Source organism: Astatotilapia calliptera, chromosome 20 (assembly GCF_964374335.1).
Source record: "Astatotilapia calliptera chromosome 20, fAstCal68.1, whole genome shotgun sequence".
Taxonomy (NCBI): domain Eukaryota; kingdom Metazoa; phylum Chordata; class Actinopteri; order Cichliformes; family Cichlidae; genus Astatotilapia; species Astatotilapia calliptera.
The window spans coordinates 15302709-15315685 of record NC_137441.1 but is presented as its reverse complement, the minus strand read 5'-3'; the positions used below and the strand labels follow the sequence as shown (position 1 = coordinate 15315685).

General features: G+C 40.9%; 1 protein-coding gene across 1 annotated transcript in view; it reads left to right on the top strand.

The window, feature by feature from the left end:
* The window catches only part of b4galt5 (UDP-Gal:betaGlcNAc beta 1,4- galactosyltransferase, polypeptide 5), a 31352-nt gene extending 18892 nt beyond the window's left edge, over positions 1–12460 (top strand). The window contains exons 2-9 of the mRNA XM_026153846.2: positions 3395–3514; positions 4076–4189; positions 4631–4758; positions 7308–7424; positions 7589–7776; positions 7868–7990; positions 8443–8544; positions 9793–12460. Of these exons, the coding sequence (XP_026009631.1) occupies positions 3395–3514; positions 4076–4189; positions 4631–4758; positions 7308–7424; positions 7589–7776; positions 7868–7990; positions 8443–8544; positions 9793–9940 (1040 nt within the window). The 3' untranslated portion in view covers positions 9941–12460. The remainder of the gene's footprint in view (positions 1–3394; positions 3515–4075; positions 4190–4630; positions 4759–7307; positions 7425–7588; positions 7777–7867; positions 7991–8442; positions 8545–9792) is intronic.
* The last annotated feature ends 517 nt before the right edge of the window (positions 12461–12977 follow it).

Genomic DNA, 12977 nt, shown 5'->3' with positions numbered 1-12977 from the left:
GGGCTTGTTTTGCAGCCACAGGCCTAAATTCTACCATCACTGAGTCAACCGCAAACTTTTTTTATATATTGAAGTATGAGGCAAATGTGAAGCATCTGTGCGATAGCTAAAGCTTGGCCAAAGCAGGACAATGATCCCAAGAACGGACTGTCCATAAACCTCAGTGAACAGAAGTAATGGTGTAAAGAAGAGTGGACCAAAGTGCTTTCACCACAATCTGAGAGTCTTCTCATTTGACATTGTTTAGCTCATTTAAAATCTGCTATGATATACACCTGCATATTATGTTGTGGTATTTTTTGGCTTTTTTGTTTTTTTACTGTATATTCATATGCTTGGCAGGCGTGAGAAAAAGACTTGTCAAAATATGTTGGTGGCTTGCACTGGGTCACACTCCAGACGCCTCTTAGCCTTTTTCCATCCATATGGTGCCTCAGAAGGGCATCAGTTAATGTGCGTGCGTGCGTGTTTGTGCGCACATTTGAACATCCGTGCGTGCCGCTCTTCCTCTACATGTGCTACAGTGCAAGTGAAGAGAATCTGTTGTCTGTTCCATTTTTTTTTTTTTTTTTTTTTTTTTAAATGACATCAGAAACAGCAGTATGCGACATTACGTGATGGCAGAGCTTCAGTTCATCCTTTGTCATTTTTTTTTTTTTTTTTTTTTTTTTTAATAAATAGGACAGGGGGAATGAATGAGAGAAAGAGGGGGAGAGAAAGAAAGAAAACCAAAGGGGAGAAGAGACGGTGAGAAGGGGGGGGAAGAGAGAGAAAAAAAAAAAAGAACTCCTGGGTCACCTGTATGGAGAAAAAAAAAAAACCAAACAAAAAAAACAAACAGAGGAGACAGCAAACAACAAAGAGTAACATAATAATAGAGAAAACAAAGCACCATCACAATAAACTAGCTAGTCATAGATATCAATATTTACTAAATAATAAACGATATTGTGCAGCACGCAAGATAGACAGCGCACAGTGTGCTTTGAGGCAGCAGCCAAGAAAGCTTTAGTCCGCGTCTGTGAATACCCATGTGTGCATACCTGTGTGGATCAGCATGCTTGCATTCCAAAGGTTTCTCCATGTAATGATCTGCTAGGGAGTGTGGGGGGGCCACAGCCCCGTCCTCCAGGGTGTGAAGTGGGTATGGAGGAGATCAAAACTCCAGACATCCAGAGGCCCCCAGAATACAAGAGACCAAGGAAGACCAACAGAGGGGCAGCCGCGCCACTGTTCCAGTAAGAGCTGAGGAGAGTCCCAGATGAGGGCTCGCCCAGCAGCCGCGGAGCAGAAGTCAGGGGGAGTTGCAGTGACGCGCCCGTGAGCTCCGCCGGCCCCCAGCTGTGCCTGAGTGACCGAGCCCCAGGCCGAGAGGCCGGGGGCACCCCACCTCCAAAGGGGCCCGAGCGAGCCCCAGGCCCCAGGCCCCGACAAGCGGCCGCCAAGGAGTGAGCCGGTGTGTACCCGGACGCCCACCCCCAGATACAAAGAACCACCAACACACCAACACCTGAGGGAGTCCGCCACCGGCAGGGGAAGTGGTGGTGGGTGGAGATAGGCCTCCAAACCTTGGAGGGCCTGAGGTGTCCCCAGAGAGGTGGCGTCTGATACCCAACCTGACATTTAGACACAGACATACGGGCACACACAGACACAAACATCCATTCCCACCCTCATGCTCTCATATGCACTCACTCCACACTCAACCAACGTGGAGACAGACATAAAGAGACGCTGTACACACAATCACACTCCCCAAGCGTACTCTACAAACCGGGTCTAGGTACCCTTGCCCCTGGAGGGGGGAATTGCACCCAGACCCAGGTGGTGTTACCCTTTTCCCTGCGGTGGGGAGAGGCAGACCACCCCGACTCCGCAGCAGCAGGGAGGCCCCACACCCCAGACCGCAGTCGGACGGCCAACTCCTCCTACTAGCCCTCCCGCTCCAGCAGGCCGCAGAGAATGGGGGTGGGAGAAGACTCCAAACCTCCCTCCACCCGCTCATTGTAGTGTTGATGCATATGTGTTCTAAGGTGCAATCTGTTGTCTGTTCCATTGTCGTCTTCTGCGGTTCCAGCTGCACTGTACTATTTGAGTGCTGCAGAAGTAAAATGAGAACATTGATTTCAGCTAACGCTCAGCCACTAGTCTCTGATCCTGCAAGCCTGGCATTTTGTATAAGATAAGATAAATGTGATGGAAACTGTAACGCAATTACCATGACAAATCACATCCAGGGGATTTCTAGCTCAGCAGTATACATGCCATCCACACAGATACAATGTCCGCAATAATGCAGATCATCTTGACATTGCCGGTGTTGGACACAGAGCTACAAAGGCAGAGAAGTTATTCTACGAGCTGTGTTTTTGCCTATTTTGTTTGACTTCTGAAACTTGATTCAGTGTTTTAAATGTTTTTTGAATGTTTTTAAAGCTTCTTACTATGCACATAGTATGTCATACTTCTTTACTGTACACCAAAGAGTGCATGCATCACTAGGTGTATTCAGCTATTCGCAGTTAGACCACATAACCCCCTTTTGTTCCACTACATTGCTTGGCAGGTTAACCACTGTTGTGGTGTTTATTTAGGTCAGTTCCATGCTGACTGGAACTCTCACTAAGCCTCTCTGGTGTAGTTCCCAATTATAGTTAGGAATAAATCGACTGAACTGTTATAGCAAACAGATCTACTACATAATATTGTGTCAGCTTGATGAGATGTCGCTGGTACAATAGAAATCTCACTACAATCCCAGATTGGCACATTCTCATTCACCTAGAATCTCTTGCTACTTCCTGTTTCCTGTATGTGACTACTCTATGCTGTGCAGTTTCACCCACATCCTATATGTCCCCGTCACATTTTCTCACGAAAAAGAGTGCTTCAAAACGATACAGTGGTTTCCAGACCTTTATGACTGGAAATAGCTTAGTAAAATAGAGTAAAATATTGCGGAAGGAAGTTAATCAATAATTAAAAATCTATTTTCATTTCTTCCTCCTTAAAAAAGTTTAAGTTTATCCTCTTCTCCCACTGCTTCTCTTCAATATAGATTAACATGCCATCGATCGGCCTCTTGGTATTTAGTTGGGAAATTCCCTCCTTACTAAGCACACCCATGCTGTTTGCAGTGCAACCTAGTGCAACCGCATTTCTTAAACATGAATATTGTTTGAAATAATTATCAGAAAGAAGAAGTGAAAGGATAACGGGTCTGAGAATGTATATATGCATTCTCAGACATTTCAAACATTTTTAAAAGTCGTTTTGCGTTAACATAATATGATTCATGTCTGTGCTTGGGTTTCTCGAATACATGCCTCGAGTCTGTGTTTAATAATAAAGTGTATTAATTCTTTTTTTCGCCTGTTTTTTCTTCTTTCCATAGTGAATGAGTATGTGTTTATGGTCCAGGCCAGAGGGATCCAGATCAGAGAGAACGTGAAGAACATTGGAGCTCAGGTTCTGGAGCAAGTAGTGAGGGGGGCTTACAGCATAAATGGCACAGGTAAAAACATGCCCATGCACACTAGTTTATTAGAAATGTTTAGCACAAATGCTATCTTTCATATCCTTACAAGAGAATGAGTGCAGTGTCAAACAATGTTTAAATAAGGAAGTAAAAGAAAAAGCGCTATGGCGTTTTCACATTTAAGTCTGTTTGCTTTCCAGTGAGTGACTCATGCTTGCCTTTACTAGAAAAGATATTTTGAATGACAATGAAAAGCTGTCGGTAAAATACAGGGTGTATCAAAAAGAATCAATCAATTTCAAAGTCCTTTAGTTCTGCAGCTGTTTGCTGGTAATGACTGAAACACGTGCTGTTGGAAAAAGGGGAATTGTAAGTTTCACGTGATTGCCTTTTGGTGGCATTAGTGACTCCAGACATGCTCACCAAAGTATGGGACAAGTTTGACTATAATAAAGACATGTATTCATATTGTATAAATTACTGTTAGCTTCTGTGTACATTACTTTAGAAAATGTCCACCTCCTGAAATCATTTTCTTTTTTTATACACGCTGTACATTAAAGCATGAAGCCGGTCATGTTTTTTTTTCACTTTCAGATTATTCTTATGACTTCAACTTCAGCGAAAGCAATGCTCTTCCCACTACATACCTCCCCGAGGGTTTCACCTACCTCCCCTCACAAGTTTGCCCTGAGAGGCTGCCCTCCATGAGTAAGTGCACTGTTAAAGTTGTGATTTTAAATTTAATTTGAATTCTTTCCTTAGAACCAAACTCCTTATTCTGTAACAACAAGTAGGTAACAAATGAAAAAAAAGGCTCTCAGTGGAAATGTTCCTTATGCCTCTGTATTTATTTGTTGTAGTATTGAGCTGTGAAACTGTTCCAAGAATATGTTTTATATTAGTTTTGATTGATGACGCATCAAATACAGTACTGTGTTATAGCACAAGCAGGCAATTTATGTCCCAGATTTCTCAAATGTTGCAGGCTTTGACATTTTCTTAGTCACATTCCTATGATCGTTTTCCTCTCGCTACTGTTCTTCTTTACTCGCACACCGTGTCTCTTATTTTCTCCCCCACGCTCTTGACCTTTCTTGCTTCATGACTGTTGCTTGACTCCCTCTCACTCTCTCTTTCCCCCACGCACAGAGGGCAGGTTGGAAGTGAATATGAGTGAGATATCTCTTGAAGAAGTGGAAAGATCTTTGCTGGAGGGAAAGCCCAACATTGCCCCTGGAGGCTACTGGAAGCCCACAGACTGTTTACCTCGCTGGAAGGTAAGTGCCCACTGAAAAAAACAATCTTGTGCGTAATGTGGCCGGTGAAGCAAGAAATAGAGTGGCTTCATAGAGTGGTTTGTATATTGTTAAAGTATGGCTCAGCAAAAGCACATCAAACAGAACTTTTTGAGGAATGTTGCTTAACCCTCCTGTGACATTGCAAAGAGACATTCAAGCCCTGCATGTTATAACATGCATGTGCTCTGCACACTTGGGTTTCTATTGAATTGTCACCTTTTTATAGATAGTCGAATGGTTGTGCATGACTTTTTCCATTTTGTATATAAAACATGCCTCTCACACAGTGCAGCAGCATTAGGTTTGTAGCGCTGGACCTGCTAAAACCCGCCTTTGCCCCACAATAACACCGATATATGTGGATGCTTAGTTGCTATGTTTTTTTTAACACGTTGCTAAAAGTAATGTTGGCAATAGTAATGCAAGAGTTTCTATTCTCAGTGTTCAGTGTTTCAGTGCAGAGTTTGCATAGCAATGTCAAATGAACAGCAAAACCTTAAAACTGCAATGAAGACAAAAATATTGTTTCCACAAAAGTTCATTTTTTTCTGCGTTTCTGGGGCATTAGACAGCAGCAGAAACTCTCCATGAGAACACGAGAAAGGTGTGTTTATTTATACACAGAGCATAGCATAGCAGGAGTTACTTCATAAATTACTTATGATAAATTATCAGACACTGAGACAGGATCGATCTCACAGCAAATGAGTATTATGTATAATAAATAAGCAATAGCAGTTTAATAATGGTCTGATCTGTTGACGTCTATGCGTGTGTTTAGCACACATAATATCGGTCAAGTACTGTGACTGATTCCGGCATGTCTGATTTGAAGCTGTGAAGAACATGTGAAGCTTAGCCATAAATACTAGAGGTGGGAATCACCATACATCCCACGATACGATATTATCACAATATTTAACGCACGATACGATATTATTGCAATATTTAACGCACGATACGATATTATTGCAATTTTTAAAAATATTTTGCGATATTCAGATTCTGTACATAAAGGTAAACTTTATCAATATTCATTTTATCTAATATCAAAGTCTCACACTCAGTCTTTCTCTCATTTCAGTCAGTTTTATTGTTGACAAACTGAACGGTTTGTATTACAGTCTAGTCCAACTTAACTGAATGCAACCATCTGGTACAATTATAGCTATTCTGAACTATGCAATTTGTGAAAACTATGCAGCCCCTTCAGCAACTGAAGAATTTGAAAGTAAATTAAAACAAAATATAATTTTACATTAAATAAAAAAGTTTTAAACTTAATTAAAATAAAACATGTCTTAAATTAAAATAAGCAAACTGTCATGTTTATTGCTGCAATAAAAAAAGTTAAACACATTTGGACAGTGAAGGAATGTCAGGATTCTTGCTCAGAAAAAGGATCAACATGCTCTGAAGTCAGAGCATGTTCCAGTCCACAAAAACTTTTTTTGTAACAAAATATCGATTTCTGCTGTCCCTGTATCGATACATTATTAGCAAACAAAATATCACGATACTACACAGTATCGATTTTTTCCCCCACCCCTAATAAATACTATCACTGTAACAGTAGTAAAGACAGCACAATAACATATTCTCTACCTCAACAGGGCTTCAATCTCACCATGGGAAGGAAATGATGAGAGGAATTATCAGAATTTCTCCTCTGTGTACCTTTCCTTTTATGCCCTTTCTTTTATTCTGTTGCTCCCTGTGCAAATAAGATTGATGGAGCTCTTCTATTTGACATTCAAATTCCAGAAAAAGTACACATAAACACAAAGTACAGGAAGTAACCTAAATTACAGCTCGTGTTTGTGCTTTGCAGTATTGTTTCAGTCTTTAATCTTTAGCCTAACAGTACTTTTTTTTGTGCCCAGTAGAGTGATCTTGCTTTCCATCTGTCTGTATCTCTCTCACATTCCTTTGCCCCAAAGGACCGTGTATGGTCTGACAGCATTTTTTCCCCTGTTTATCTCATTAGCCAGCAGTCTCTCTCTCTCTCTCTCTCCCTCTCTCTCTCTCTCTTTCTCTCTCTCTTTTTTTTTTACACCTGTCTCTTTTCTTAGCGTATCCTAGCCAGTTATATTCTGTGAATATTTCACTTTTTTATTGATCTTCAAAAGAAAGTGCAAAACAAGAACAACCATTATTACAAATAAACGCTACACAGTCATTCAGCTGCTCAGTGGTTTGTTTTTTTTTTGGGGGGGGGGGGGGGGGGGGTTGGACTGATCCATGTCACTTCTCATTGTGGAAATGACACTCTGCAAATCCGCCAATCTTGTGATGAGTCAGGTGCTAATTGGAATATTTTAGTGGTTTCACACAGCACACACTAAGATACTGATCAGGATGTCCACATCGGACATTGGGGAAAGTAGTATAATGAAACATGTTTCAGTATTAGTGTTGATTTGGACATGTAAAGGTGCTATCTGCTCTAACTCTAACTCTACTCTAAATTTATCCCTATATCTTTGCAATTTATTCAAGTCCCATGTTATTCTCCTTTGTGTACCTAGGTGGCAATCCTAGTTCCCTTCAGGAACCGACATGAACACTTGCCCATTCTCCTAAGACACCTGGTGCCAGTGCTGCAGAAACAGAGACTCCACTTTGCCTTTTATATAATAGAACAAGTAGGTTCACTTATTTTCACAATCAATCAATCAATTGAATTCAGAGGTAAACAACTAAATGAATTTCATCTCAAGCCACTGTTTTATGGAAGTTATAACCCATTATCTTCCCCCTTTTTTTATGAAAAGGCAGCTATACCAAAGTATCATCTTTTTTTCTTTAGGCGGGTACAGAGCCATTTAACCGAGCCATGTTGTTCAATGTGGGCTACAAGGAGGCTATGAAGGACCTGAACTGGGACTGTCTGATCTTCCATGATGTAGACCATCTAATGGAGAATGACAGAAACTACTACGGCTGTACGGACATGCCCCGACACTTTGCGGTCAAACTGGACAAGTATTCTTACATGTGAGTCCTGATTATTGTCTTTGGGGAATTACAGAGTACATGTGTTCGGACGCAAAAAATGAATCTCAATATGTATAACTGTCCCTCAAAGGCTGCCGTATAATGAGTTCTTCGGCGGTGTCAGTGGCCTGATGGTTAAGCAGTTCAAAAAGATTAATGGATTTCCCAATGCGTTCTGGGGCTGGGGAGGAGAGGACGATGACCTGTGGAACAGGTGAGGGCAACTTGTACAGACAAACACACACTGGCCTTTCTGATAGAGCTGCAGCATGTTGTTAACAGTAGTGTTGACATTAGGCATCCTCAAGTGATGAGGTAAGCCATTTGGCACATAGAAGGCTTTTGTATTATATTGTTTTTTCCCACTTCGGCCCAGAGCGTTTCCCCCACCTACACAACTCACAGGCAGCTGTACACACAGAGTAAATCTGTGTGTACTGTAAATACTGATTCTCTTGTATATTTGTTTCCATGAAATCCTTCCTTTTTGCCTTTACTATGAAATCTTTCTGATGTATTTGGAGCATGTTATTGACTATTTGAAATATTATAGCTCAGCTATCAGAGGCATTATTGTGATAATTATTATAGCAGGATCATAAACACAATGCCTTTTCCTCCCAACTGTGTACAATATGGATTAAAATTTTAAAAATGTTTCCGTAGGGTGCAGTTTGCCAATTACACAGTAAGCAGACCACAAGGAGACCTGGGACGCTACATGTCCATTCCACATCACCATCGTGGAGAAGTGCAGTTCCTGGGCAGGTTGGTGTCCTAGGTTTTCACAGCTCACTTACAAACAGTACATAATACACACTCCCAACCAAAGGAGGAAGCTGATAATTGCAATGAGGCTTAGACTCATGTGATGTAAGCCAGTCACATGAAAAGCCAAAGCAGTACCTTTGATAGAATTTCCACTCTTTTAAAGACTTTGCATGTGATATGCTCCTATGCTTCAGGGCAAAATTCCTGAGTAACTTAAAAATGGCCCAAAGAGTAAATGTTTCTTTCATATAGTTTTACATAGTACCACAGTACTAAGTGGAATTTATTTTTCACTTATTTAACTTTAAAATAAGCCTTAGATTTAAGCTACTCATATACTCATATCATTTAGGGATCTACTAGAATACGTTTGCACATTTTATGTCAAATTATTTTATCCCCCCCTGTTTGAAATATTATTTTTTAGCGCTTTTTTCTTCTAAGCCCAGCCTGGTGGTCACTTTGCCTGACTAAACTGAGGCAGCAGGGGTGTAGCCCTCTGCCTCAGTTTAGTCAGCTTTCACTTTTACTCTGACACTTCTAACTTGAACTGTCTGTGATCATTTTGCGTGAAAATGTCACTGAAACAGCACAATGCTCCTTTAATTTACATGAATGAGGATATTTGTCACATAGTGCAGCTGTTTGTTAAGGAATTTCTGCAGTCCAGAGCTGTACTTTGGCAGCTCGCCTGAATGTGAAGGGTGGTTTCCATTAATGGAGTCGAGTAACTTTTATTCATATCACACCCTGATATGAATTGATCCAAAGCACTTTCCAGCTTTTTAGTCATCTAGTATGCAAAAGTTTTCTTCTGTTGAAAAATGTATGAAATCGATGGTACAACATAGCAGGAGACTAAAAGAGTCCAAGGGTGTATATATAGTCTGTGTTAGGCCTGAAGCAGACTCCCCCCATGCCAACTCTGAGATATTTTAGAGTTGTTTAAAAAAACCGCTGTGGTTAGAATCAGTGGCTGATTGAGAGGCAGTGGGCTCTTGCTTAGTTTTGTTGAAGCAACTGCTCATTCTTTGTCAAACTTGTAGCTTCGCACATTTAGTGATGTACATAAGTAGTAGATTACAATCCTGGGCCACAAATAAGGTATTTTTGGCTGTTTAGACAAGAATCACTCCATTTGGCACAAACACTGGACTTTTTACATTTTGCCATCCTTTTCACATGTAATGAGAGAAAAGTGCTTCTTACAGTGTTCTGTTTTCTCCTCTCATTTTGCACCTGCAGGTATAGTCTTCTCCGTCACTCAAAGGAGAGACAGAAGGTGGATGGTCTTAACAACCTAAACTACTCCCCCCTAGTGTCCAGAAGGCCTCTCTACACCAACATCACAGTCAGCTTGAGCAGAAAGCTTGCACCAATAACTGACTACTGACGTAGGCAGAGCTGGACTGCAAAATCAAAGTCCTTTGGGACATCAGCCATATCTCACCAGTTGCAACACTGCTTAGGACTTTTTAGTTGACAGATTTATTGCTTTGTTTATTTTGGTTGTATGCAAAAAAAAAAAAAAAAAAGGAGAATCAAAAGCATATGTTTGATAAATCATATAAGAAAATAGGGATAAATGCTGCACTTGTTTGTGCCACAGTCCATCACTCCTCTCATCTGGGCTTATCTAGACTTCAGTCTCCACATGCCTTTTGCACCATTTTGGCCTTCAGCATTCATTCCTCAATTCATTTTCTTCTTCTGTCCATCACTAGCTCCACGTGGCACCTCTGTGCTCGATGATTTCGATAGGTTATGGTACACATACGTTTAAGTGCACGCACGTATAAACACACACACACCACACATGCACGCAGAGTTTGGCTTAAATGTGCTGACATTGTCCTAAGGCTATGACTTTTCTTTTTTTTTTAATTACTTTTTCTCTTGCACTTCTTTCATAAATGCAGTACGCCTGTGAAAACATTTGCATGCACACATAACACGACACATCAACTTTAAGCGAGTGGACTCTTGCAGCTGGTTCTGCATACAGTATGCCAAATCTACAGGAAAAGAGAGCAAGAGAAGACGACATAGGGAGTTAGAGGCTGTGGTTATATGTTGTATGTGAAATAGTTTTTCTTTCTGAGTTTAGAGAATATTGTTTCCTTAACCATCTCTTGTGTTTTGTCTTTCAAGCACACGATTTAAAGACTGATGTTTGCGTAATTGCATGGAATGTCCTGCCTGCCTGCAAGTGGCTGTATGTTGGAGTGCAATGTTCATCCTGTTAGCAATAAGCTGTAATATCAGACAGCAGAACTTTAGCCCTGACTTCCTCACTATACAGATGCAATAGCGCGGGTGCTAGCATGCCCTCATTGGACTAGAGAGAAGAAGTGACTGCGTATGCAAACTTCACACTCAACCCAACTTTGCCTAAGCAAACATGCCACCCTGTTCAGAAGTTGTGTGTGCCTGTTTGCGTGTCTGTGTGTAAGTGAGGGAGAGCTATGCAAATGGCCTGTATGTATCTCGTTGTCGGTTCAAAGTAATCGGGGTGACCTCCCAGGTCCCTTTGCTTCTGAAGCTTTGACTGGCAGGTTGCAGACCTCACTTGGCATGCGGGTGTGAATTCGGGCCAGGGAGAGATAAACGCTTGCCGTTTTTTATTTTTAGGTTTCGTGTCTTCAATGTTTACTCACCTTCATTGTGACAAAAGAGAATTGGAATTAGAAAATACTTGATTGCTGTAACTGTCACTGGTGTTTACAGAAGCATTTGCTTTGTTATTTTGCAGATTGTGTAGTCTTTGTAATACTGTTAGCCAGCCCTGCTTCACTTTGGGCCCTGTGAAAATACAACTACCATTCGATGGCTGCCTTTACTTTTTAAATGACACCTCTTTCTTTATCAACATTTCGATTGGGGGAGAAAAAAATACAGCTTGTCTCAATCCTTATCTGAAGTGTCAGGTTATAACCACTGATTAGCTTTGTTAGCTTGTGGCCAGGCTTTGGCTCGTGAGATTTCTTGTGAAATTCATTTTTCTTTTGGTGGAGGGAGTTGCTCTAAACAGAGGTTTATGTTCAGTGGCATGCAGCCTTTCACTGTGCATTAGACACAGACTCTGGCAGTACATAGAAGTGTAATGCTCCTCTCTGATTTGTGTATTTGACAGTGTTGATTTCAGTAAAATCCCAATACTGTAAATGAAGTTCCTTTTTAATATATCGTACAGACTTTACTGTCCTCACTGTCTGTCCTCTAGTCATGCAGCTACTTCATTTCACACAAATCGCCTTGTACGCATTACTTAACATGTACCTTTTTGAGGAAAATATTGGTGGTTGACTTAATGTTGTTCCCACAATGAAATATGGAGCAAAGAGGCTGGACCTCATTTTATTTATTTTTTTGGATTATTTTCCTTAATTGTTCAGTTTTTATTTTATTTTGCAGTTAATGTGACAGTTTAATAGGTGACACAAACTGATATAGATGCACTGAAATGTAGTCATGCGTAATTGTGCGGGACGGTGAGGTTCAGGTCTGTGTAAATGAGGTATATTCCATTTCATTCAGATTCAGATTCCCTCTTAAGATAAAGCATAGATAGATAGATAGATAACTGCTTCTAATGAAATGGAATGGGACCTGTAGCCTGGTATTAAATTGTAATCTCATGAGCAGACATATTGGAGGAGGCCATTTTGTGTGACAACCACAGGAAGAGCAAGACACAGAATCAGACAATGCTACTGGTCACTGTCTTTCACTGATCACCTCCATTATACTAATTGATGATCAATGGTGCTGACCTTCCAGAGGTCCCTTCCAGGGACTCTCTCTGCGTGCTTACTGGAACCAATCCCAACATCACAGAGGCTGGTATTGACAGGCAAAACATCCTTCAAACTTTATATTTTAATTCCAATTACAGGAGCAGATGTTGAGCATGTTTACATCCATACATTTGTAAGCCTGTTGCCTTTCCACCTTAAAGTTGATCCAAATTGCCGCAAGCAGAAGCACGTTTACTTCCTAGCCTATCACCCAGGAGGTGTCCAGTGGAAGTCACAGACAGTAGCAGCATTTTAGTTGAGTTTTCTTTTCCACGTGCGTTTGAGTGAAATGGCTAAACCTTTCCGAGGTCTACCTATCCTCCTAGGTTTCAAAGTTTCTGTTTTGTTTTGGGTTTTTTCCTTTTGGTTTTGCAGCACTGATGACAAAATTATTTATAGTGACCTTGTTGTGAACAACTGGTAGGTTATTATTCTAGGTCTTGATACCTACATAATGCACTGTATATTATATCTTTTTTATGTTTCATTGCTTTAAATTAAAAGCTAGGTGGACTTATAGCAAAAGCCAAATGGTTTTAAATTGAGTGTTCAGGTAAAGAGATGGACCACACGGGCCCTCTTAATACAAAGAGGCCCTCTGATTGAGGCCTGGTTAGGGTCAGTATTAGGCTC